The sequence below is a fragment of the Chelonia mydas genome, chromosome 6 (genome assembly GCF_015237465.2).
Source record: "Chelonia mydas isolate rCheMyd1 chromosome 6, rCheMyd1.pri.v2, whole genome shotgun sequence".
Lineage (NCBI taxonomy): Eukaryota > Metazoa > Chordata > Testudines > Cheloniidae > Chelonia > Chelonia mydas.
The window spans coordinates 52454355-52480746 of NC_051246.2; the positions used below are offsets into that span (position 1 = coordinate 52454355).

Genomic DNA, 26392 nt, shown 5'->3' on the forward strand with positions numbered 1-26392 from the left:
CAGTTTGCTTCAGAACTAAAGTGTTAAAAGTTCCAAAGAGCCAAAGTGGTACATGTTTAAAGGGGGATGACAGTAACCCAGTTTCTTCTCTTTTAGATGTATAAAGAAAGCCTGAGGATGTGTTTTACCTTTTAGAAAGATCAGGAATGCTGAATCTTGTTTTTGGACTGCTTGAAGGTCTCTTACGTGTTAAGAGCTTCCTTAGGTCCTAATTCAAGGGATGTTCTATTGTCCAAAGTCTTTTCTTCCATCTACTTATGAGTTGAATTAAGTAGGTGTTTAAAAAAGTTTTAAACAGTCTGAATAAAAATCACTTAAACCTCTTTCAACTTCACTTGCATGATGTGTGATGTTAAAATCCTACTAGTTCTGTAATTACTCATAGTCTTCCAGGAAAAGCAAGCTAGACCCAAATCTCAATTTCTGTTGTGTTTTAATACAGAAGCTTTTTTCTCGGGGTGGGGGTAAGAGCAAACATTGTCTCCATTTTACAACCTGGGGGCAGGAGAGAAACACATGCACCAGTTGAGCTGTAACTCACGAAAGCTTATGCTCAAATAAATTTGTTAGTCTCTAAGGTGCCACAAGTACTCCTTTTCTTTTTCTTCCCTTTCAGTTCACCTATAATACCATACACAACCAAACTTCATGTGCTGTGCTAACTCTGCCATTGTCTTATGAAGCTTTAGAATGCTTAAAAATATGAAAGATACTGTATTAAAACCATATTCTGTAAACTGATAAATATGAATATGTGAGAAGGCTGTACCAGTTTAACAACAAGTGTAGGTTTTAAACCAGTTTGGTAACTCCAGTGCAAACAGCTACGTGGACATTCCTTTTGATTTAAACCAGCCTTGATTTGGCTTGGATGAAGTCTATTGGGAAACGGTTTAAACTAAAATAGGTGGCCATCCCAGAGTTAGCACTAATTTTAAAACAGATTTAAGTTAAATTGCTGCATCTTTGTCTTGTAGCCAAACCATAGATATGAGTCTAAATATCTTAGTGACGTTTGCCAATATATATTTCATGGATGGTTCTACCATCCTCAGTAACATAGGCATTTCCATTGGAATACATCAATTGGGTATTTCAGATTGACCTAATTTTTTAGATAGTATTTGTCTCTCTGCTTCCACTTTTTGATAGATGTGCTAGACTTTCTGCATGAAAGATCTGACTAACAATCAGTCTATACTAGGGCATTGTGATAAGTTTCTTCTGAAGAGGTCTTATGGAAGCAACCATTGTTGCTAGGTTTAAGGCCCCTCTGGTGATCAAAGGCTCTTCTCACCGATACACTGATCTCCATGTAGCTTTGGTGAAGCAGTTGCATGTTCTGTCAGGAGGACTGTCTTCCTATTTCCTTGTGGGATAGCACTAAATCAGTCCTGAGATTATTGTCTCTTTTTTCCAAGTTACTTTCTTTTGTTGGTATCCAGCATGGCCTGTCTTAGGACAAAAAGAAAAGGAGTACTTGTGGCACCTTGGAGACTAACACATTTACTTGAGCATAAGGTTTTGTGAGTTACAGCTCACTTATCGGATGCATGCAGTGGAAATGCATATATTAGCTTATGCTCAAATAAATTTGTTAGACCCTCTAAGGTGCCACAAGTACTCCTTTTCTTTTTGCGAATACAGACTAACACGGCTGCTACTCTGAAACCTGTCTTAGGACAGTATCAGTCAGCAGTGTTGTTACACTGCACAACACACGTTCAAAGTGGTGGGCCCCGTCCCTGCATTTGTTTTTTTTTAAGGAAACATACTCAAAAGAAATGTCATCTAACATGAAACTCAAAATTAGTTCTCATAAATCTGATTGGAGGTTTCTGCATTGAAATTGTGAATGGAGGCAGACTATGTGAAACCACAGCTGAATTCTTTTGTGTTGGAACCTCCAAGTGGCAGCATGGATATACTGATTTTTGGATACATATTAAGTCCCAGCTCCAACCCTCAAAATTAAGCTCTCATACCCGTGTTTAAAAAAAAAAAAAAAAATTGGAGGCACTAGTTCCTTGTTTGATCTCATTGTTTCATTTATAACTATTAGATTTTTTTAAATAGTATAGAAGTTATTTCTCTCAATGGTTGATATAACTTCTATTAACTAGTTATATATGCTCACTGAAGAGAAAATAGACTCCTTTTCTATGCATTGGGCAAAATATCTTAATTACCAGTGTAAGTAATTTTGCTGACTTTTTGCCTTTGATGGAAGCATGTGTTTGCCACAACATTTTAGAGCATCCAGCTCTCTGGACTGCTTCCCCCTTTAGATGACTCTTAATCCAGAGTCAAAACATAAATATGATCTTTTAAGCTACTGATGACTGAAAGAGTCCTTTTGGCTGGACTAAATGTGTGTATTTAAAGGACTATGAAAGCCACTTAAGGTTGTACTTTCATAATGAACAAGAGGTAGCTCAGATCAGTAAAACTCACTAAGGCTCCCTTACGTCGACTTCCGTCTGTAAGCATCTACACTAAAATGCCCCTCCCGCCAATGTAAGTTGCCCACCACACCAACTTAGTAACTCCATCTCTGTGAAAGGGGTAGCTTGTAAGTTGATTCAGTGTCTGTGTAGACACTGAGTTGTTTACATGGCCTGTTGCTGCGCTGGGGCTGACAGCCCAGGGCAGTGAGGCTCAGGCTGTCAGTGCCCCACAGTGTCCCACACTGTTAGTTAAATCGGTTCAAGCCCTTCTGGTGAAGACACGCGCTGCTGACAGAAGGAGCATAGTGTGGACATTACAGTTGAAGTAATTACTGCAGTGGCTGTACGTTAACTTTGTAGTATAGACGTGCGCTGAGGCAGCGGCTTTCAACCTTTCCAGACTGCTGTACCTTTTTCAAGAGTCTGATTTGTTTTGCGTATCCCCAAGTTTCACCTGACTTAAAAACTACTTGCAAAATCAGACTTAAACATACAAAAGTGTCACAGCACACTATTACTGAAAAATTGCTTACTTTCTAATTTTTACCATATAATTATAAAATAAATCAATTGGAATATAAATATTGTACTTACATTTCAGTGTATAAAGAAAAGGAGGACTTGTGGCACCTTAGAGACTAACAAATTTATTTGAGCATAAGCTTTTGTGAGCTACAGCTCACTTCATCGGATGCATTCAGTGGAAAATACAGTGGGGAGATGTGTATATACACAGAGAACGTGAAACAGTGGGTGTTACCATACACACTGTAACGAGAGTGAGCACTTAAGGTGACAGGTTTCAGAGTAGCAGCCATGTTAGTCTGTATCCGCAAAAAGAAAAGGAGGACTTGTGGCACCTTAGAGACTAACAAATTTATTTGAGCATAAGCTTTCGTGAGCTACAGCCAATGAACTGGACAGTCTCTATGTGAAAGAATAAATGGACACAAATCAGACATCAAGAATTATAACATTCAAAAACCAATCGGAGAACACTCCAATCCTTTGGACCTAAAAGTGGCAATTCTTCGATAAAAAAACTTCAAAAACAGACTCCAACGAGAGACTGCTGAATTGGAATTAATTTGCAAACTGGATACAATTAACTTAGGCTTGAATAAAGACTGGGAGTGGATGGATCATTACACAAAGTAAAACTATTTTCCCATATTTTAACCCCCCCGCCCCCCACGCTGTTCGTCAGACGTTCTTATCAACTTCTGGAAATGGCCCACCTTAATTATCACTACAAAAGTTTTTTTTTTTCCCCCCACTGCTGGTAATAGCTCACCTTACCTGATCACTCTCGTTACAGTGTTCTCTGTGTATATAAATCTCCCTACTGTATTTTCCACTGAATGCATCCGAGGAAGTGAGCTGCAGCTCATGAAAGCTTATGCTCAGATGAATGTTAGTCTCTAAGGTGCCACAAGCCCTCCTTTTCTTTTTGCAGATACAGACTAACATGGCTGCTACTCTGAAACATTTCAGTGTATAGTATATAGAGCAGTATAAACAAGTCATTGTCTGTCTATATGAAATTTTAGTTTGTACTGACTTCACTAGTGCTTTTTATGTAGCCTGTTATAAAACTAGTCAAATATCTAGATGAGCTGATGTACCCCTGGAAGACCCCAATGGGTACGCATATTCCTGGTTGAGAACCACTGCTCTAAAGCATGTGGTAAGTATTGCTAGAGAAGTCAAGTAGAATGGTAAAACAAAAGTGCAGGTCATGTTGGCTTGATTGTATCGATAGAAGACTAGGGATGTCCAGATTGCAATAAAAATACTGTAGACAATGCATTGTATTAGTATTTCAGCACTGAAATTTGCTAGCAATAGGGAATTCATCCACTAGGAAGACTTACAAAATATCTAGGTATATTCTGTCACCAATGCACAAATAATTTACTGACTAAATTCCCAGTAAGATTAATAGGCCTTAGTGGGTAAATCACCAGTATCCTTAAGTTAAGACATATACATGTGTTGCCTTGCATATTCAAGAGTGATTTTATTCACCTAAGATATTAGATATTTCCAGTTAATGGTGTAAACAAATAATGTTCTTAAAAACCAATTCAAATAAAATGAGATTTTACATTTAAATTAGGACTGTCAATTTTAAAAAAATTAATCACGTTATTAATTGCACTGTTAAACAATAATAGAATACCATTTATTTAAATATTTTTGGGTGTTTTCCACATTTTCAAATATATCGATTTCAGTTACAACACAGAATACATCCACCTTGATTGATTTGGCCTCGTTAGCACTACAAAAAGTAGTTTTCCCTCTGTTGATATTCACCCCTTCTTGTCAACTGTTGGGAATGGGCCACATCCACCCTGATTGAATTGGCCTTGTTAGCAGCGACCCCCCACTTGGTAAGGCAAGTCCCATCTTTTCATGTGCTGTGTATTTATACCTGCCTACTGTATTTTTCACTCCATGCATCTGATGAAGTGAGTTTGAGCCCACGAAAGCTTATGCCCAATAAATTTGTTAGTCTCTAAGTTGCCACAAGGACTCCTCATTGTTTTTACAGTGCTTACTTTATATTTTTGATTTTGAGATTTCCTAATGGATAAGGCATTAGCCTCCTAAGCCAGGGGTTGTTGGTTCGAGTTCCATCTGGGGTGAAGAGAATTTTAGGGGAGAAGGATAGCTCAGTGGTTTGAGCATTGGCCTGCTAAACTCAGGGTTGGGAGTTCAATCCTTGAGGGGGCCATTTAGGGATCTGGGGCAAAAATTGGGGATTGGTCCTGCTTTGAGCAGGGAGTTGGACTAGATGACCTCCTGAGGTCCCTTCCAACCCTGACATTCTATGATTCGTTTAGCACTGTAAAAAACCCAAAATAAATAGTATTTTTCAGTTTACCTAATACGAGTACTGTCGTGCAATCTCTTTATCATGAAGTTGAACTTAGAAATGTAGAACTATCAATAAAAATAAACTGCATTCAAAAATAAAACAGTGTAACATTTTGGAGCCTGCAAGTCCAGTCATTCCTACTTCTTGTTCAGCCAGTCGCTCAGACAAACAAGTTTGTTTACATTTGCAGGAGATAATGCTGCCTCCTTGTTTACAATGTCACATGAAAGTGAGAACAGGGGTTCACATGGCGCAGTTGTAACCAGCATCACAAGATATTTACGTGCCAGATGTGCTAAAAATTCATGTTTCTTCATGCTTCAACCACCATTCCAGGGGACATGTGTCCGTGCTGATGACAGGTTCTGCTTGATAACCATCCATAGCAGTGCGGACTGATGCATGTTCACTTTCATTATCTGAGTCAGATGCTACCAGCAGAAGGTTGATTTTCTTTTCTGGTGGTTCGGGTTCTGTAGTTTCCACATCTAAGTGTTGCTCTTTTAAGACTTCTGAAAGCATGCTCCACACCTCATCCCTCTCAGATTTTCGAAGGCACTTCAAATTCTTAAACCTTTGGTCGAGTACTGTAGCTATTTTTAGAAATCTCACATTGGTACCTTCTTTGCGTTTTGTGAAATCTACAGTGAAAGTGTTCTTAAAATGAGCATGTGCTGGGTCATCATCCGAGACAGCTTTTACATGAAATATATGGCAGAATGTGGGTAAAACAGAGCAGGAGACATACTATTCTCCCCCAAGGAGTTGTTACAAATTTAATTAACACACTTTTTTTAATGAGCATCATCAGTATGAAAGCATGTCCTCTGGAATAGTGGCCAAAGCATGAAGGGGCATACAAATGTTTAGCATATCTGGCATGTAAATACCTTGCAATGCTGGCTACAAAAGTGTCGTGCTGGTGACATTGTATATAAGAAGAGGGCAGCAGCATTTCCTGTAAATGTAAACAAATTAGTTTGTTTAGCGATTGGCTGAACAAGAAGTTCAATCGTGATTAATATTTTTTGAGTTAATCATGTGAGTTAACTGCGATTAATCGACAGCCCTAATTTAAATGATGGTAAATATTCAGTTTAATGTCTTTGTTGATATTCTTTATAAAGCTGTGTTAAGTGCTCGACACTCAGATTTACATGAGAGAGCTCACTTACATTTTTTAATACAGTACATTGAGAAAATCCTCCAGTTCTAAATACTTAATTTCTGAATAAGAAACAAGGATGTTTATATTAATGCAATGTTGAAGCTGAAAATTCAGGAGCACATTAATATCATAGTAATATTTTATCTTTTGGATTTATAATGTGACCTGTTGCATGTCCTATCTATTTTAGAGTACAAATTAAATAAGAGTGATCAACTATTTATTGTGTACAAGGAAAATAGGAACAGATAGTCCTATATGTGACATAGCCAAGTTGTGGATGAGGGGAAAACAGTACCTCTTGGAATTTCTGAAGTTTTGAGTGCTCAGTTTCAACTTCCATATCACTTGAATGCTTGTGTGAATTTAATTTTCCTGGTTCTTTTTAAGAATGGGGAAAAAGTGCTTTGTAGTCACTTTCAAGATGCCTTTGTGGTGCTAGATCTTTTAGATGACACAATTGAGGAGGCAGTGAGTTGGGGAACATTCTAAAGCACATGCATGAAAATATCAAACATTTGTTCATAAACTCTTTAATATAAAGTCAAGTTTTTCCCTCTTGAATAGTGACTATATAACAAGTCACTCTTTAAATGTTGACAGGTTTCAGAGTAGCAGCCGTGTTAGTCTGTATTCACAAAAAGAAAAGGAGTACTTGTGGCACCTTAGAGACTAACCAATTTATTTGAGCATAAGCTTTCGTGAGCTACAGCTCACTTCATCGGATGCAGTGAGCTGTAGCTCACGAAAGCTTATGCTCAAATAAATTGGTTAGTCTCTAAGGTGCCACAAGTACTCCTTTTCTTTAAATATTCTGACTTCATCTATCTGAATTACAAAACAATGCCAGTCAGAAAATATATAACTCAGAAAAGACTGAGATAGTTTTACTTAAAAAAATAAATGTCAAGACCAAGCATGGAAAATTTTAGCCCAAAAGGAATTTGCTTGAGAAAAGTTGAAGTGAAATCAAAGAGGATGATGGCTCAGAATGAAAATTAAACCTTGTAGTTGCCAACAAACTCAGTATTAAAACAGACCAGTCAGACTTTGTCTGTCTCAGTTCAGGGCAGCTGCACTTGTATTTTCCCCTTCGTGGTCCACCAAGGCATCTACTCTAGGCTCCTGGTTCCTCAGCTGTCACCTTTGTTGGGTGGAGACCTGCAGGTCTCTCCCTCCTGACCAGGGTTTTTTTCAGGCTGTGTAGTTCCCTGTTTACACATCCACAGCAAGCCAGACTGCCTAAACTGGCCAACATCTGCACTTTACTTGCCAGCAATTGCTGATTACCACACAGGTCTTCCTAAGCAAGCATATTTATTCTTAAAGTAAAAGTATTTCAGAAAAAAAATTAAATTAACAATAGAACCTACATGCTTGCTTAAAGCTTACCAGAGGTCACTCCAGCCTCAAACTCTGGTAGGTGTCAGTCCTTCAAGACCCACAACTGGGTTTTCCCTGTAGAAGTAAGTTCACAACAGTTTTAGATTCAGAACCAGAACAACCAGAACTAGTTCAGTCTTTCCTTTATACAGCTTTAGCTTTTGACCTTGTATTACAGGTGATCAGCAGATAGAAGCTCAGGACATATCTTCAAAAGAATGGGGTTTGGGTAGCTGGACTTAAGGAATTTACATTCACCTCCCTTGAGCTATTTCTAGGAAATCCATTTCATATGTACAGTCCCAAACATCCATTCTTTGGCACGTTGTTCAGTATAGTCCTTTGATCATCCAAGCTTTATATCACATCTCACAGGGTCACCGTGGGTTGATGGCAGAGTAGGGACTAAAATTGGGATCTGATGACTGTGTCCTGTGACCTGTTTACTGGATCACTCTTCCACTCACTTTCCTCTTAAATTTTTCTGCTGTTCGTGCTTCAGAGTGCACATTCTGTGTGAGAACATTGGATAAGCTTGTACAGGGAAAAAATCAGTAAAACATCTCATTTTGCGGGGATACTGCAGTTGGGCTGCTAAGCAAAAATTTATTACAGCAGTTATTTTACAGCACTTCTTGCTGATGTCAGTTAACAGAGTAAACGAAGGTGTCATTTTGTAAACCTTTCTCTTTCTTTTCTAGTAGTATCTTAGCCTAATGCAGTAGGTGACCTTCTGGAGTATGTCTACAACTACAAAGAAGTAACACTTATTCTGCGTTTAGAATCTCGTTTGTGATAATGTGCATTTAGAGTAGCTCGTCCGCTGCATTGCAGAGGGCAAGGCTGCCTTCCTTTGCCTTCACCTAAATATACTAAACATACTAAATATCTGGAAGCTTTGAGAAAGTAATATTAAACAGGAATGACTTTTTTTCCAGTTTGTTGTGATGGAGAAGCCTGTATAAAAACCTTTGTTTCTAATAGTTAAAACTCTTTTGAAAGAAAGCCAGGTTGCCAAATTTAAATCGTGGTTCATGGCAGACTTTTTAGGTCGTCAAACGTGCATTGTGTGACTGACTAGGCCAGGGGTGGCTAACCTGAGCCTGAGAAGGAGCCAGAATTTGCCAATGTACATTGCCAAAGAGCCACAGTAATACATCAGCAGCCCCCCATCAACCCCGCTCCCAGTGCCCGCTCCCTCCCCGCACCTCCTGAGCAGCTGTTTCATGGTGCTCAGGAGGCTCTGGTGGGGAGCAAGAGCATGGCAGGCTTCGGGGGAGAGCGCAGGAAGGGGTGGAGTGGGGGCAGGGCCTGTGGCAGTCAGGGGTTGAGCACCCCCCTGCACATTGGAAAGTTGGCACCTGTAGCTCTGGCCCCAGAGTCGGTGCCTATAGAAGGAGCTGCATGTGGCTCCGGAGCCACTGGTTGGCCACCCCTGGACTAGGCTAACTGTAATGTGCTCAATGCTCTATTTAAGAGGGCTGCATCCTGAAGCTTGAGCTAGTGCTGAACACAGTTGCTTACCTCTTAAATGGTGATAGGCTGTTAGGAGTAAAACACATTTGCTGCTTGCTCTGCCTGGCTAATGGTCTTTTGGGTATAGTTTAGTGCTCATCAGAGTATCTTCCGATCTATCTGTTGGTAACCACCTCACCTACTGTGTACCATTGTTGTGGTTTACTTTGACCAGGATACTCGGGTTGCTAGCTGTTGCCCAAATCAAACACTTGGCCAGGGACATTACATTATTGAGAGTTCAGGAAATCCTTAGTTGGAGAATTAATTTTCTGTGAAAAAGCTAATGTTGAACGATTTATTTTTTATGGAAAGGTGAAAAAGGTAGCTCTTTTGTCTACCTTTTTTAATTGTTGAGTTTTCAGTAAAATGGGCTGTTTCGGCAGAGGATGACTTAGTTTAAAAGGTATAGCTGGAGTATGAGTGGCTGTAACTTTCTGTCTGGGACCACTGTCAGTAATTTTATCTTACATAGCAGTTTGCATGTTATCCTTACTTTCACAAGCCCACAGCTTTCTGGACTAAATCCTTTGGGCTGAACTTTTCTACACTCAATTTCCCAAAGTGAATTGTTTCAGAAACTTTGGTCAAATACTTTCACTGTCTGTTTTATCTTTCAATCAGAATGTTGTCACTGTCAACAAATGATGATTAAAGAAACATTTAAACCTAGAACACAATCATGCCATGGTGTTTTCTTTAGTTTTTCTACTCCAGAGACCTTTTCCGCCGCCGCCCCCCCTTTGTGCCTTCCTGTTTTGGTTACTATTAGTGATTCCTTTAGTTTACTCTGGAATTTAAAACTGAGAGGACATGAAGTAGTAGGTTGAATCCAGATCTCCAAACAGCTTTTCATGGCGAACTTCATGAAATATGCTCAGTCATATAGAAATAATGAAAATTCCAGATATATGAATACATTAACTTTTAGGTCTATGTAGACTTGAAAGCAATAGAATTTTAAGACCAAGTTTGCTGTTATGAGGTTGGATCCAACAGGCCTTTCCCCAGTATTTTATAACTTTAAAGTGACTATTAGGTCATCATTAGCCCAAAACATACATCTAGTAAAAACAAGTAGTGGTGTTTTTTGTTGTTTTTTTTTTTTAACAAAATCAAATGTTTGTCAATTTTTAGAATTCTAATGGAAACAGTTCCATGGACAAATATAGTAAAATTTTGAAAGTCACTGAAAAATAAATTAAATTTCAAAAATTTTTCCAGTTATAATAGCCTCAGATGGTATTAAAAATGGAGCTAGGAAAATTTTAAGATTTAACCTGTATTACCTTTTACAGTGCTTCTATCTAAAGCGACATTTTTCAAACTGCGGTCCGCGGATCCAGGGAGGTCCCACTGATCAGCCCCTCCCCCTCCCTTCCAGTGCCTCCTGCGTGCCAGGGAACAGCTGTTCAGTGGTGTAGGAGGAGGAGGAGGAGTGGGTAGGGGGCAGAAAGAGGAGGGGCAGGGGTGGAGTGAGGGGTGGGAAGAGGTGGGGTGGGGAGGGGGTATTGGGGTGTGGTTGGGTCTGTGAAAATTTTTATATCAAAATGGGGGTCCTCGGGTTGCTAAAGCTGCTGATTTAAAACCAGTATCCCAATGTTGGCTTCACTGCCTGTCTCTAAGTGAAGACAGAGAAATCCTTTGGTGTCAAAAGTTCCATCATGGGTTACCTACAGATGTAGCGCTAAGTAGTAGGGTTAGTGACAAAATATAAAAGGGGGAAACACTCACTGGAAATTTTTGTCCTTTTGGGACTAACTTTTCAGAACTGTATTTTGATTCACATGAATAAACCCTTAAATTCAAGTGACTAAAAATAGTTTTGTGTAGTATTAATCTTATATTCCCAAGATATGTGACCTCCCAATTTTAAGAACAACTGACAGGTGACTAAAACTAAAAAGCCCTGTACTTTAAAATAAACAGACTATAACCTGTAACTAGAATATTCTTTGCAGTGATTATCCCCCAAAAGAAAATTGTGTTTTTGTGGTGGTCTTTTTGGTATTATGGCTATCAGGATATTCCTTGGTTGTTTTTTTTAAAAAAAAAAAAAGAAAGAAAAAGAAAGAAAAAGAAAAAAAGGAAAGAAAAAGTTTGACTTGAATTTTGATTGTTCAAGGCAATATCTTTCCCAGTGTGTTGTATTTCACAAACATTAATCTGAATTGTGTGGGCAAGCACTCGTTTAATATCTGTAAATTTTCATAGTCTTCAAAGTTTTATAGCAATTGGTAAAGATATTAGTGTAGATTAAAGTGTTGAATCCATAATTACAAACATCTTTAATAAAAACTGGTTACTATTTTAGGTCTCTGTAATTGTCTTGGGATGACTACCTTTTTCTAAGAATTGCTAAATTAATTTTAAAGGCAGAAGGGGAATTTTTGAAGTTTGAAGAGAAGTTACCATTTGACTTGAGTTACATGCAACTAAAAATTACTGCACTTTGAAATATTGACCCTTGTCGACCATTTTTATCATCTTCTAGCTCTATTATGGCAGTTTTCTTTTTGACAAATAATAAAGGCATTTCTTTATATTTGATAAATATGTTTATTACATGGCTCGTTTATCATTTAGGTTGGGGTGGGCAAACTCTTTGGCCCGAGGGCCTCATCTGGGAATAGAAATTGTATGGTGGGCCATGAATGCTCACAAAGTTGGGGTTGGGTGCGGGGGGTGGTGGTGAGGGCTCTGGTTGGGGGTGCAGGCTCCCGAGGGGGGTGGGGGGGCATGGCAGAAATGAGTTCAGGTTGCGGGAGTGAGCTCTGGGCTTGCGTGGTGGACTGGGGTGCGGGGGGGAGGCAAGGGCTCCGGCTGGGGGTCTGGGCTCTGGGGTGGGACTGGGGATGAGAGGTTTCGGGTGCAGGAGGGTGCTCTGGGCTGGGTCCGAGGGGTTCACAGGGCAGGGGGTTGGGGCACAGGGAGAGGCTTGGGTGCAGGCTGTGGGCGGTGCTTACCTCAAGCGACTCCCGGAAGCAGTAGCATGTCCCTTCTCTGGCTCCTATGCAGAGGTGCAGCCAGGTGTCTCTGCATGCTGCCCCATCCGCAGGCACTGCCCCTGCACTCCCATTAGCTGCAGTTCCCGGCCAATGGGAGCTGCGGGGGCGGTGCTTGGTGTGGGGGCAGTGTGCAGAGCGGAGCCCCCTGGCTGACCCTATGCGTAGGAGCCGGGTTGGGGGGGGCATACCACTGCTTCTGGGAGCCATGTGGCACGGCCCCCAACCCTGCTCCCCGTCTGGAGCGCTGGAAGGGGGCCATGCCGCTGCTTCCAAGAGCCATGTGGAATGGCCCCTGACCCTGCTTCCCTGCTGGAGTGCCAGAGTAGGGCACGCCCCAGACCCTGGTCTCTAGTGGGAGCTTGAGGGATGGATTAAAACAGCTGGCGGGCCGGATACGACCTGTGGGTGTAGTTTGCCCACACCAAATTTAGGAAGTACTTTAACGATTTTTGTTTTATAAACTAAGTGATAAGGGACAGTAAGCAGTTACCTAACTACATTAAATATTTTGCTTTTGAAGAGTATTGGTTTGACTTTACCAAGCTTGGTTTTGGAGTCTCATTTCTTTTGGAGTCACATCTCTGGCCGTTTAGTGCAGTGCATAAGATTTTTAGTTCAGGGCTGAGCTTGGTTCCTCACTCTTTGGGTTAGCAGGAAATGAACACAAAGGAATTAGAAGATATTTGCCTATCTGACTTAACTCTTAAGTCACCAGCAAAAGAAAATGTGTGTGCGCTCTGTGTGTCTTCGATGTATAGAGGTGTCCTACATTAAATATGAGGAATGTTAAGTCTGGTCTGGTCCTTCATGGTTTACTTGAGGACTTAATAAAGTCACATGTGGATTGACAGTTTTCTCAGCCCATAACTGGAGGGGAGGTGTTGAATCCAAATATTAGGAAAATTAATGTTAGCGAAAATAAATGTTTAAACAGCATAAATAAAAATTGCCTCCTCCCAGTTAATTAGGTTTCACTTTCATGGTACTTGTGATGTATTTCTCTGGTTCTTGTTCTTTAGAGTCTCCCAGAGCAGATAGACCCTGAGTAGTCTGTGTGAAAAACAAAAATGAAGAAAGCTTTGTGTTGTCTTTATGCACCATGAAACTAAACAGGGCACACACACCTAGTTGTGTTTCTTTGCAGGTCACTTTCAGTGCTGATGCAAAGTAACTTTCTGTTAGTTTCAAGAAAGGTCACTAAGATGTGCATTATAGTAACAGAATAAGTGAGATTAAAATATTTCCTCCGTGTAAAAGTGTATTTTTAAATGTAAAATGAGTTCAGGTATTTACATACAAAGCTCATAATCATGTCCGTTTGCACCTTGTGTTAGTGTAATTTCATGTAAAATAGGTATTGTGACAAACATGGGAGGAACCGTAACATAACTCTCGCTTCTGTTGTGGTTAACTCTTTATGACTTGTAGTACCCAAAACATAAAAGCATTTATTTTTCCCCTTAGGGCAAACTCGATGATTACCAGGATCGAATGAACAAGGGAGAGCGCCTTAATCAAGATCAACTGGTAAAAATCGAAACTTCCATAAATCTCTTCTAGCAGGCTGTCAATGCTTGATTTTTTTTTTTTAAATATGAAATCAAATTTAAAAATAACTGAGTAGATTTGGCTTCAGCTATACTGATGATAGATTGAAAAGCTACAAGGATATATTTGTGTGCTGGTATTTTTGTTTATTTAGGTTCACAATTGTTAGTGTACTGTGGTGAAAACTGACTTAAATTTCAATGGTGCTGTTGTTTATCTGTGGTGGTGTTATAATTTAAGGTTATGTTCTGTTTCACACCTAAAGCAAGAGTTCAGCCTCTTTTTAGGAAAACAGTGTAATGACCGAAAGTTCAGCACATAATCTCAAAATCAGACTTGAATTTTTGGGGGAGTTTCAAGAAAATCTATCAGTTAAAAGTTGGCTCCCCAAATTCACATTTTTAGTGCCATAATGTTTTGGACCCTTCTATCTTAAAACATACAAACTGTACAATTTGTGCGTAGTGATAATTTAGATCTCTCGGCTAATATAAATTGGTTAATTAACAAGATGAAATAAGGATTAAGTTACGGTCAATGTTAATTTATGTGCTATAGCTGATTGAGGGAAAATATGATTTACATTTGATCTCAGTTTTTGTAATATGTGAAAGCTGCCTGGTATGATTTAAGAGAGGAGTAGAATACCACCTTTCTTACATGCCCCATTAATGTTCTCTGGGCCGGAATTGAGGGTTAACCTGATACATGGAGTTAGCTACTTGAGGAGGATTTGTTGCATTAGAAGATCTTTTACAAAAGAAGGGGAACTTTGTTAAAGAACAGGTCTTCAGCATAACAGCTGCTGCTGCTTTGATGAAGACCTAGATCTGAACCAGAGCTGCTGACCTAGCAGAACAATCTCCTAAAACAGGATTGTCATCTAAGGTTTTGTCTACACTGGAACTTAGTCAGCAAAACTTTTGTTGTTCAGGGGTGTTTAACTCCCTCTCCCTGTCACGACAGAAATGTTACTGACGAAAAGCGCTCTCCTGCTGACAAACGGCAGCTAAACTGTGAGCTTTTTAGGGGCACAGGTGTAGCGGCAAAGCTGTGTCGCTAAAAGGTGCATAGTGTAGTTAAAGCCTAAATATCCTTTTGGGTTGTCAAAAATCCTGTTCATGAAAGTGCTAAGTAGAGCAGTTTGAAAAAATGGGTTAGCCAGTTGACTGGGCCACTTGATCGCTTGGGCCACACAGGCTAACCACCTTGTGGACCGCATTGGCTACTTGACAAAAGACAATGACTGAATATGAAGATAACCAAAGACTAAACTGTAGAGGCTAAATTTTTTGGGGTACTTAAAATATTTTCTGTTTTTAAAAAAAAAAAAATGAACATTTTCACTTTTGGGGGAAAATCTTTCATCTAGTAATGCTTTTTGTTCATAAATGTTCAGCTAGCTCTGTTGCTGTTCATAATCAGGAGTGGAGCTTTTGAGGAAATGAGAGAATTTCATGAAGAGCATGCTATTTAATATTGGAATGAGTACATTTGTAAAGATCCTATCTGTGAATGGTGCCATTACTTCACTGAATATCCAGGTTTAGTTTTCAGGGTTTTGCCTCTGAGTCACTTGAGTGGCAGTGATCTTCAAAATCACTTATCTTTAAAACAAACCACCTGGGAACCTAATTACACAAACACTGCCTTGTGTCTATTAAGCTAGCTCTATGTAATAAGCCTAAAAGAACTTAAAAAGCAAGGGAGTGGAAAAATTAAAGGAACCAATTATAATACCCTCTATTCTTACACCCTGAGAGAGACATCTCTGCTAGCAAAATCATAATTCATGAAGAATGCACCACCATTAACTACCCCAACAGGGATTTCAGCTGTCTACTGTCTCCTTCCCCAGACTTGTGTGTAGAACTTCAGAGTTTTGCAGGAGTCTGGCCTGGTTTTGGTGGAGGGGATGATGGAATATAAATGTAAGATGTGAGCAAATATTTAAAATCGCTTGGGAAGGAAATTGTCTACCAGGATGTATTGCTTTAAAAAATAATCTTAATCATTATTTAAATTAGCAAGCAAATGAAAAAGCAAATGTTTTGCATTTGTATTTAGTTATTAAGAAAAAGTTAATTCTCACTGGTATAAACATTAAAACATGTTGATTTGCAATTCAGTGTACATTTGCACTACATTTGGTACTACTTGCTAACCTAGAGGATCTGTTATGTCTGCCCACCAATTACTTAAGCAATTATACAGCTCATCATTTAATCAGAAATGGTGAATGACACACTTATTTGCCAGATAAATTTTTATTCGGGATTTGTCAAGTTGCAGTTGGATGCAAATTGAAATTATATTAAAAATACAAAAAGAGCATTTTAAATTTATTTTCACTAGTTAAATAAAACTATCTTAAATGCACTGGATATTTAAGAAAAAGTTCATAAGACATGCTTTGCCTTTAGAATTAACTGATTTTTCAGCGAAGGAAGTTTTAACTATTATTAGTGAATGGACATATTGCCACCATCGTGATCACAATGCCTAAAGATGCAGATAGGTGATGGAGGGGGTGGGGGAAGGGGTGGTCTGGGTGTGCGTGGTTTCAGAAGTGCCTGTGCAGCAGGGTAGATGGATTTTTTTAATCACCAAGTGCCTTGATTTAACATCAATTTTAATTTCCTTTTCCATTTGTACTTGTTGTTTTCAAAAGAGAGAGTCTAAATAGAGCCTTTACACTAGATTTGATACATCCTTTTGCTACCTAGAAAGGTACAATGTAACTATATACAAATATTTTCAGATTCCTATTAAGTGGGGGGGTGTGTGTGTGTGTGTGTGTGTGTGTATATATATATATATATATAATGTTAGAAAATGGTGAATGATATATTGCTTATTTATAAGATAACTTTGCTCATGATTCATGTCAAGCTGCATTAGGATGTTAACTGAAATTTAATTAAACACGAAATGGTGCATAAAATGTATATTTATTAAGTGAGACAACTTTAAATGTTTTGGATATAAAACTTGTCTTATCAAAACGTTTCACATTTTTTACAACTGAATGATTTATAAAACAGAGGGATTGACTGTAGTCAGTGAATTAAAATGATTTTCAGGTCAGCCTGGGAAAATTTTCAAATATGCCTACGTTAAAAGTGACTGGAGCTGAAGTTCCTGCTCGCCTATGTTTCATGAAAGTGACAGTCTTCCAAGTTACTTAGGCTCGCTTATTGTGCCATATTTATAAAGCTTGACCTCAAAAGATTTCCTGCTGGTTCTTTCTTTAAATAGACAAGCAGCCTTTAATGTTTTTGATAGAGGCTTATGGGTTCAGCATATTTATATTTTTTTAAATGTTTTAAGAGATTATAAAAGTTCAGGTCCTTACATATCTGTTTTCAGATTTCATTTTAAATAGGTTTACTTTTAAAAAGAAAAATGTATTTAAATTAATTTTTTTTTAAATGACTTTAATTTTTTGTTTTAATCCACCCTGCAAAGCAGGTTGGGCATCTAAATCCCACTAGTCACATGGCTGCATCTTATGTACTTAAATAACTTCTGAAAATCTGGCCCCATGTCCTTCAGGTTTTTAGAATTTGTAGATCTCCTCCTCTCCCACTTGGTTTTTATTCACAATTTGGAAGAGGAAAACGAACTTTCCTGCTTTTTCAGCTCTCCAGTTTCTCAATTTTGAATGAAGTAGTCCAAATGAAGAAAATATTCTCTCTTCACCTGCTAACTAAACTGAACCCAGAGTCATCTTCACGTAGATGTAGGCATGTATTCCACTTAAGCATGCACCCACCTAAGTGGAATACACATCTGCATCATATCTTAAAGCACCACAGTTACAGTAAGTAACCGTTTCTTATAGTAAAAGTAGGCCTTAACATAGTTGGTTATTTAAAATTTAATTTTAAACAAGGTTATTTCTAAAAAGAAATATGTATTAAATTAAATATCAGATTTTTGCTTTTTTCTTTAAAATCCTCAATTTTTATCCATCCTGCTTTCCACCCTTTTTCTAGACTGCATTAATTGTAGGTTAGTCTTACCTGGGTTAGTCTTCAAAATGTTTTGTTTTGCATATGACTTTCTAGGAGTTGCTTTTTGTTTTCATGACACTTGACCCATTTTTAGTTGACTAAAATAGAGTAATCAAACTAAATATTAAAACAACTCTCTCGTGCATGTGCACATGCACGGTGGCCCCTTTATTCCAGAAAGCTAAGTCCTTAAAACTTCAAACATTTGCATGTCTCTTCTACTCAATATATTTGAAGCCTCAAATATCAAACCCTCATTACTGTTTAAAGATGCTCAACTTATTTTTAGAGCAAGACAGTGCTTTATGCAGAAAGTTATCACTTGAAAGTGCATATCTCTTGATTTGTAACAAGTGTCGCTTTAATTTTTTGTTTGTCAAGGATGCAGTGTCTAAGTACCAGGAAGTCACGAATAACCTGGAATTTGCTAAAGAACTGCAGAGGAGTTTCATGGCTCTGAGCCAAGATGTAAGTAAAGGATTGAAAATCAGAGGCAGGCTAACAGTTGAAATAGAAAAAACTAAACTGTTTTCTACAAATAGTAAGTGATATTGAAAATTACTTTTTATCTGGAAAGAACATAATGCACGTTATATATTTTGTATATTTGACTTCTTAAATTGCAACATGTTAAACACTTGTCTGAAAATAAGGATGCATTTAAACTTTTGACTTACTCTTTTCTGAGTATTTCAGACCCAGTTCAGTATATTGTCATAGCAAGTTGGTTTCCTGTTAAAAGAAGTTGAGCTCAAAAGGTCTTTGTTTAAAAGATTTTCTGTAGCGCTTAACAGCATGGAAAAAATTAATGTATTATTTTGAATTCTGAGGCCTTTAAAGCACTTGACAAAATGTGACCAAAAATAATGAAATGCCTCACAATCCACTGAACACATAACATGAGTGGTATACAACAGTAAAATTGTTCATAAAAACAGTTCAGTAACAGTAAAATTGTCATAAACCAACAAATTAAAAAGGAAGCAGGAGGGATGCCACAGATATATTTAGGCTTCTGTTCAAAGGCTGAGTGTTTTTTAATATTTATGTTGCAGGGCCCCTTATGCTAGGCCGCTAGGCCATAATAAATTATAGTCTCTGCCTCAGATAAACTAGGCCTTGTCTACAGTACAAATTAAAAAGAAAAGGAGTACTTGTGGCACCTTAGAGACTAACCAGTTTATTTGAGCATAAGCTTTTTGGATGCATTCACTGTAGCTCACGAAAGCTTATGCTCAAATAAATTTGTTAGTCTCTAAGGTGCCACAGGTACTCCTTTTCTTTTTGCGAATACAGACTAACACGGCTGCTACTCTGAAACTACAAATTAAGTCAACCTAAGTTAGGTTAACTAACAGCTACCGCAGTAATTACTGCATTGTGTGGCACTCAGCTGCGTAGCCAGGTGGAAAGAACAAGGGGAGCGATCCAAAAAAAAAAGGCGCCACCCACTGCGGCGCTTTTACTCATCCAGTGGTGCTCCGGCGGCAGGCCCTCTCTTGCTCCAGGTGTCTTCGGCAGCACTGAAGATCCCGCCACCGAGGTGCTGCCGAAGACCCCAAGCGAGTTAAGGTCCTGCTGCCGAGGTGCCGCCAAAGGCCCGGAGCGCCACCGGGTGAGTAAAAGCGCCGCAGTGGGTGGTGCCTTTTTCTCTTTTGGATCGCTCCCTCTGTTCCCCCAACAGGGGAAAATTTAAAAGGCACCAAGACATTGACAAGGTGCCACTTGTGCTCAGTGGGGGAGCGGTCACTGCCCCTTCCTTCCCCCCCCCCCCAGCTACACTACTGGTGGCACTGATAGCTGGAGCCCTCCTGTCGTGGGGCCAACAGCCAGAGGTGGCAGGGCTGATGGCTTGGGCTGTGGGGCCAACATGAACACTGCGTTGCCTAACTACATCAACCTAAGAACTCCACCTCCATGAGAGGTGTAGCAAAGTCAATTTGTGGGCGACTTACATCAGCAGGACCACTGGCGTAGTGTAGATGCTTAGAGTTAGGGCGACGTAAGTTGCATTACATCCACCTAACTCTGTAGTGTAATCCAGGCCTGAGAGTGAACCCTATTACTCCAAGAGGACATACGAATACAGGAAAGTTGTCAAGTCAGATAAGACATGGCTCCCATAAAAGAAAATTTGAGTCTTAAAGTTAACTGGATATGACTAAAGTGAAGATTCTTTGTTCAAGTGTTGTTTATAGGTTAAAATAATCTTCTAATGAACAATGATAAACTATTAATACTTATTTTCATACATCTTAACATTTTAATTTTATTGGAAATTCCATTGGATGTGTGGAAATTTCCAATCCTGTGAACTTCCTCTCTTTGTTTCCTCTGCCTACTGCCTCCACCATAGCAAGGTGTACTAAACCTCGTCAGTCATAGATATTCTGCACCAAAAAAATAAAAATTCTGCACACAATATTTTAAAATTCTGCAAATCTTATTTGTCAATAAATAAATGTGGAGGTTCCAGCATGGCAGTGGGGAGCACAGACCACTGGTTTCATGGAGTTGGGAGATAACCAAGTCAGCGTCCCACAGGTGCGGAGTGATGAGGCTGCATCCGACTCTGACACAGTGCAAGGGCCGGGCCTGCTCCTCCGCACCAAGGGTGGGCAAATAGGCTTGGGCAGGCAGGATCCAAGTGTGATGGGGGGCTTAGTGTGGTGGTATCTAGATGTGGATTGCGAGGGTTTTGTGTGAGGCAATCTGGGTGAGGGTGGTTCAGTGGGGTGTGAGTGTGGGGGAATCTGGATGCATGGAGGCTAGTTGTGGGGGTTCTGAGTGCAGGGGTAATGGGACTCTGCAGGGAGATCCAGATGAAGTGTTTGGGCCTCAACGGGGGGAGGGGTCTGGGTGTGGAGGGATGGGGCTTGGCAGGAGAGCTCAGTGGGGGGAGGGGTCCAGGTACTGGGGGAATGGGGAGGGTGGGGGTTGGGGTGTGTGGGGGCTCATTGGAGTGGTGCGGGGCTTGGTGGGTTGAGTGCAGGGGCTCAGCAGAGGATGGTCTGGGTGCAGGGGTGGGGGTCAGTGGGGGATTTGGGTTCAAGGGGGCTCCTTGGAGTTGCAGTTCGATTGCAGGTGATTGGTATGGGTCTGGGTGCAGAAGGATGAGGCTCAGTGAGGGGGTCCAGATGCATGGGGGTTGGGTGGATCGGGGAACAGCTCCCTGTGCAGTGATCCCTCCAACTGTGATTGAGGAGCAGTGAGGGCAGGAAGAAGGTGGGCAGGGGTGTGGAACTTCCTACAACCAGGGGATGTCTGATACAGCCCCAGCTGCTCTTTGCAGGGGAAGAGGAGATTCTGTCCTCCCCCAGCCCACTTGGGACTAGCAGCTGAGCCCACTGAAGGGTAGGAGCCACTGGCTGGGGCAAATACACCTGTGCCCCCTGCCCTCTCGCAGAGATTTAATGCTCTGCTGGCTGTTCCAGGCGCCCAAAATTAGCACCTGTGCTGTTTAGGAGGGACATGTGACCACTCTTGCTTCCCCTGTCAGAAAGTCCTTTTTCTGTGAGGAAGTAAAGCAAAGCAGTCTGCAGGGGACATGAGTTATGGGAACGTAGAGTGGGGCAGAATTCCCCCAGCAATATATTGCATTGACAAATTGAGCTGAACACATGCGTCAGGATTAACCACTTCGAAGCATAGCACATTTTTAAACACAATAAAGCAGCTAGAGCAGTGATTGAGAAGAGAAATAAAAACAGCAAAATTTTGTTTAATCAGTGTAAGCACATCAGATTTGTGTGTCTTTAAGACTTGGAAGCATGTTGAGTTTGCACACAGAAGGGTGTCTTTTGATGTTCCAGAAGGGCATCAATACATGCCACATATAAGTTCCTATATTTGATTCAAGTGTAAAGGCTTGTCTACACTAAAAACTTAAGTCGACCTATATTACCTTAACCTAGAGCTACTGCAGTAATTACTCATGTCCACACTACCCTCCTTGGGTTGGTGGTGCATGTCCTCACCGGGAGGGCTTCCATGGAGAGAAGAGGGGCAATGTCAGGAGCTGAGAGCTCCACTGGCAGCTCCTGACTGGGAGCCAGGCTGCTCCACAAGCTCCTGGGCTCCCAATTACCCGCCGGAACCAGGGGAAAATTGCCTTGCGCTTCTTGGTGCACCCCCCTACCCACTCCCTGCTGGGAGCCAGGCAGCCATGTCAATTTCACAGCTCCACCATGGAGCCCAGAAATGGGCAAGACAGCCATTGGTCCCAGCTCAGGGGGTGGGAGGGGAGGAGAGAAGCTGCCCTGGCTTCTTGTCCTCTTCCCCCTCCCTCCCCTCCCCCCCCCCCCTCCCCAGGAGTGGGGGATAGCAGCCCAGGGGACACTGACCTCTAGGTGCCCCTCTTTCTTGTCAGTTTCATTGCTCTGGAGCTGTGAAATTGACTAGCACTATCAACCCATATAAGTGTGTGTCTACACAGAGTCACCCTAACTACAGCGACATAAGCTCTACACCTCTTGTGGAGGTGGAGTTATGTCAACGTAGTAGGGGACTTACATCGGCAGGACAAAGCTGCAGTGTAGACATTGAGATAATTAGGTCGACATAAGATGCCTTCTGTCAACCTAACTGTAGTGTAGACCAGGCCAGAGCCATTCAGGCTTTTTTGGGCCAGTTCCTAGTTACCCATTTGCATTGGGACTCTACCTTTTCACATGTGAAGCTCAGCAATCAAGAGCTTTCTTCTTCTGACAGCCTTGTCTTGTGCTCTTTCAGTTTTTGATCAGCTGGTTTCTGAGAGCGAGTCGGTTCCGGAGTAACAAATCAGATGCCGCCTTCTAGCTCAATTTTTCTTCCCCAATTAGGACTAGTTCTTCTTAATTTAGAAGTTTAGTGCTAAGGAAGTTTTAGAGTTGTTAGAGAAATGATTCTCAAGGAATAAACATCTCCACAGAGATGCCAAATCTGACAAAAAGGAGATTAATGGTTGCCTGCATTGTAGTTACAGAATTACTTCTCTCAGACTCTCAAACATGCTTTAGATGCTTGGATGAAGGATGCTTACCTAATAGGTGCCATATCTTGTAGATTAAAGTGACAAAATATCACTCACGTTGCTTAGTATAACTTCTAACCTAGGACAATACTATTTTTATACAATGGAAAGGAGGCAACAGAGGCCAGAAGTCAAGTGGTAAAATACTGTATGAAAGATACCTATGAAGCTTCATATATGGCTCTTCTTATTGTAGCTACAGCTGTTGCTTGATTGAGCGGCTTTGGTCTCCTCAGTCATATAGAAAGAGAGATGGAAGAGCTCCCTTTTGAAGCTCGAGATCTGGGATTCTTTCCTGGGTGAGATAGTGAGGAGGGAAACGATCCCAGGTCCACCTTGAAGTGTCAAACATTGATTTCCTATTAAGAAGAGAATATATTTCCGATATCGCATATAGTCAGCCTTTTCTAAAAATAAGACTGACAGCATCTCAGCAAATGTTTTATTTTCATAGGCAGAAATTTATACACTACTGTCAAAAGCATATTTGTGTTTGCTGCTTTAGGACCTTCTACTGCCAGATAGACTGTTAATGGGTTCGCACAAGCATTAAGCCAGCTGCTGTGAGTGACTAGTATTAGAGTAGCATCTAGATATCCAACCAGGAGTGAGGCCCTAGTATGCTAGGCATTGTTCAGATATATACAGTCACTGCCACAAAGATCTTATAGTCTAAACAGACAATGCGCCAGAGGGGGAAAAGAGGCACAAAAGTGAAATGATTTGTCCACAGTCATTAAAGCTGAGTACAAAACCCCTGTCTCAAGAGTCCTAGTCCAGTACCCTGTCCACTAGATCACACTCTTTACTACCCCCCTCACCCCCCGTTTCAATTTATCCTCTTTACTTTCTTTTTGAGAACTGTCTTTCTTCTGGTGACAATGACTAGAATCTCCTCTGACAAGTAAATTCTCATCTCTTGGTCTCAAGGTCATCTTCTTCCATACCCCTGATGCCCAAAGTCATAAGGGGGATAAGGCAGGATGCAGCCAGAGTGATATTGATAGCCCCTTATTGGGCCAGATAGTATTGGCTCCCAGACTTATTGCATCTGTCCAAACAGCCATTGACTTTTCTTCCTGATCCGTCAGATTTAATATCTCAGAATCGAGGACAAATTCCCACCCAGATCCCCCATCTCTTCAACCAACTCTTTGAGCAGAGCAGATGGATTGTTCCATAGAAATCCAGGTGATACCCATAGAAGGTCTCCTGCTCTTTATTGGTATGTCTACACAACAAAGAAAAATCTGCAGCTGGAGAGTGCCAGGTGACTTGGGCTCTTGGGGCCTGGGGCTGTAGAGCTATTTCATTGTTGTGTAGAATTCTGGGCTCTAGAGTATCAGAGCCCAGGCTTCAGTCTGAGTCTGGAAGTCTACACAGCAATTAAACAGTCCCACCGCCTAAGCCCCGCAAACGGGAATCAGCTGGCACAGGCCAGCTGTGCGTTTTTCTTTGCTGTATAGACGTACCCTGAGACCAGTGTACAGATCATAATGGAGGAGATTTTCCATCTGAACTTCACAACAAGGTCTTGACCCGTTGCAAGCTTCTATTCCCAAGGTTTTGGATTATATTCTCCAACTCAGGTTATCGGCCACATCATCAGTTCTTTCACGGTCCATTTAGCTGCCGTTTCACAATGACTCTCTCATTTAAATCGAGTGTTTTCTCATCCCATTGCTTCAAAAGTTCTAAAAGGATTGGTTCACACCTATTGCTCCCATTTGGGAGTCTCCTCAGTCCTGAGACTTTAATGTAGTTCTTGTGGAATCTCTTTTTAGACCCTTATCCAAGTGCTCTTTTCATCTGAGTCTCAAAATCACCTTTCTCGTGGCTATAACCTCAGCCAGGATAGTTAGCAAAATTCAAGAACTAATGACAGACACCCCTTACACTGTTTTTCACTGGGATAAGGTGTTACTGAGACCCCACCCTGAGTTCCTCACCAGCATGGTATCTCTTTTCACTTACACAGTCAACTTCCCCAAACCACACACCTGAGAGAAGCACAGCTCCATGCTCTAGTTGTTTCCAGAGCTATTCTTTGTTTAGGTAAGAGAACTGTTTGGGAAATCACTCAATTTATTTGTGGCATTAGATAAGGCTGTGAAAGGTCTGGCTGTCATAAGTAGGATCCAGAGACTCAAAGAAGATTTACAGTATACTGTGGCTCTTCAAGAAGTTTTGTCTGGATGGATCCCAATACCTGCTTTCCTACATAGCTCCTTCAAAGTCCATATTTACTGACTTTTTCAGTGAAAGAACTGAAAGACAGTTGGGCTGCTCTGCCTATATACTTGTAGGGGGGAGGGATGATGAGGACATGCAAGGCTCAAGTGCAAACCTAATTGAGTGCTGGTCAAAAGATTCCTCTTGTATGTGAGGTGCATGTCCACCAGAAGGTAGGGGTTCTTTGCAGAGTGTCCCTTTTGGGTGTTCCACGTTAGGTGACTTGACACCCTGCACTTGTAATCGGGGATTTGTAGTAGCAGTGCCCGGTGGGCCGAGCATGCGCCGTAGCCATCTAACACCACTCCGAGCGGTTACATAGTGGTGTGCAGCCAACCGTCCCCCACTTCCTTCCCTACCGCCTTTGGCTTGAGTCGGAGCGACAGCAGTGCCTTTTCTTATCTCAGGTAAGCTTAATAGCTTGTGGTGTTTCTGATAGGGTTAGTTTAGGTGTAGTTATCTACCCTACCCCTTTGCCCTTTATATTTTAGTTTATATATTTCTTTCTTTAAAGAAAAAAACCTTTCCCTTTTCCTCTTTACCCCTCCCTCCCCAGTGGGTACTTGACTATTGCCTTAAATAAAAAAGGGGGGAGGGAGAGAAAAACAGGGTTATCCCTGTTCTTTCTCCAAAGGACTCACACGGTCTCAGGCATGTCTGGCTCATCTGGCTTTAAAAGCTGCCTGACTTGCAGACTTTCCATACCGGTCTCTGACTACTACGCTCAGTGTGTGTCTCTCACCAAGGCAGCGGACATTACCCCAAAGTGTCCACACTGCAGAAAATTGACTGCCAGGACAAGGAAGGCCAGGGATCTCCAACTGAAGCTCCTGATGATGGAGAAATCCATCAAACCTGCCTCTGACCCCGAGTCCAGGACACCTCCTGGCCAACGGTCGCCAGTGGCAGCGTCTGACAAGGGATCTACTTCAACAGCTGCTAAGGAGCCTGCTCCTAGGAAGGCTACCAAAAAGCGGTTGCACTCATCTTGACAATAAGACTTGCCTTAAAAAAGCGATCTCCAAATGAGAAATCTGCCTGGTTCCGAGAGCGCTGGACAGTGAGGCACCAGGAACGTCCAGTACTGAGATGTCCCGAGGAGTTGAAGACCCTGTGCGGGCAAGCTCTAATGGAGGTGCACTCAGTAAAATCAAACCTTGGCACTGAGCACTACGATGGC

General features: G+C 41.1%; 1 protein-coding gene across 5 annotated transcripts in view; it reads left to right on the plus strand.

Annotated features, from left to right (window-relative positions):
• Window positions 1–26392, plus strand: part of CAPRIN1 (cell cycle associated protein 1) — an 80890-nt gene that overhangs the window by 4903 nt on the left and 49595 nt on the right. For all 5 annotated transcript variants that reach the window (XM_007067962.4, XM_037900006.2, XM_037900007.2 and 2 more), the window contains exons 3-4: window positions 13870–13932; window positions 18351–18437. In XM_007067962.4, the coding sequence (XP_007068024.2) occupies window positions 13870–13932; window positions 18351–18437 (150 nt within the window). The remainder of the gene's footprint in view (window positions 1–13869; window positions 13933–18350; window positions 18438–26392) is intronic.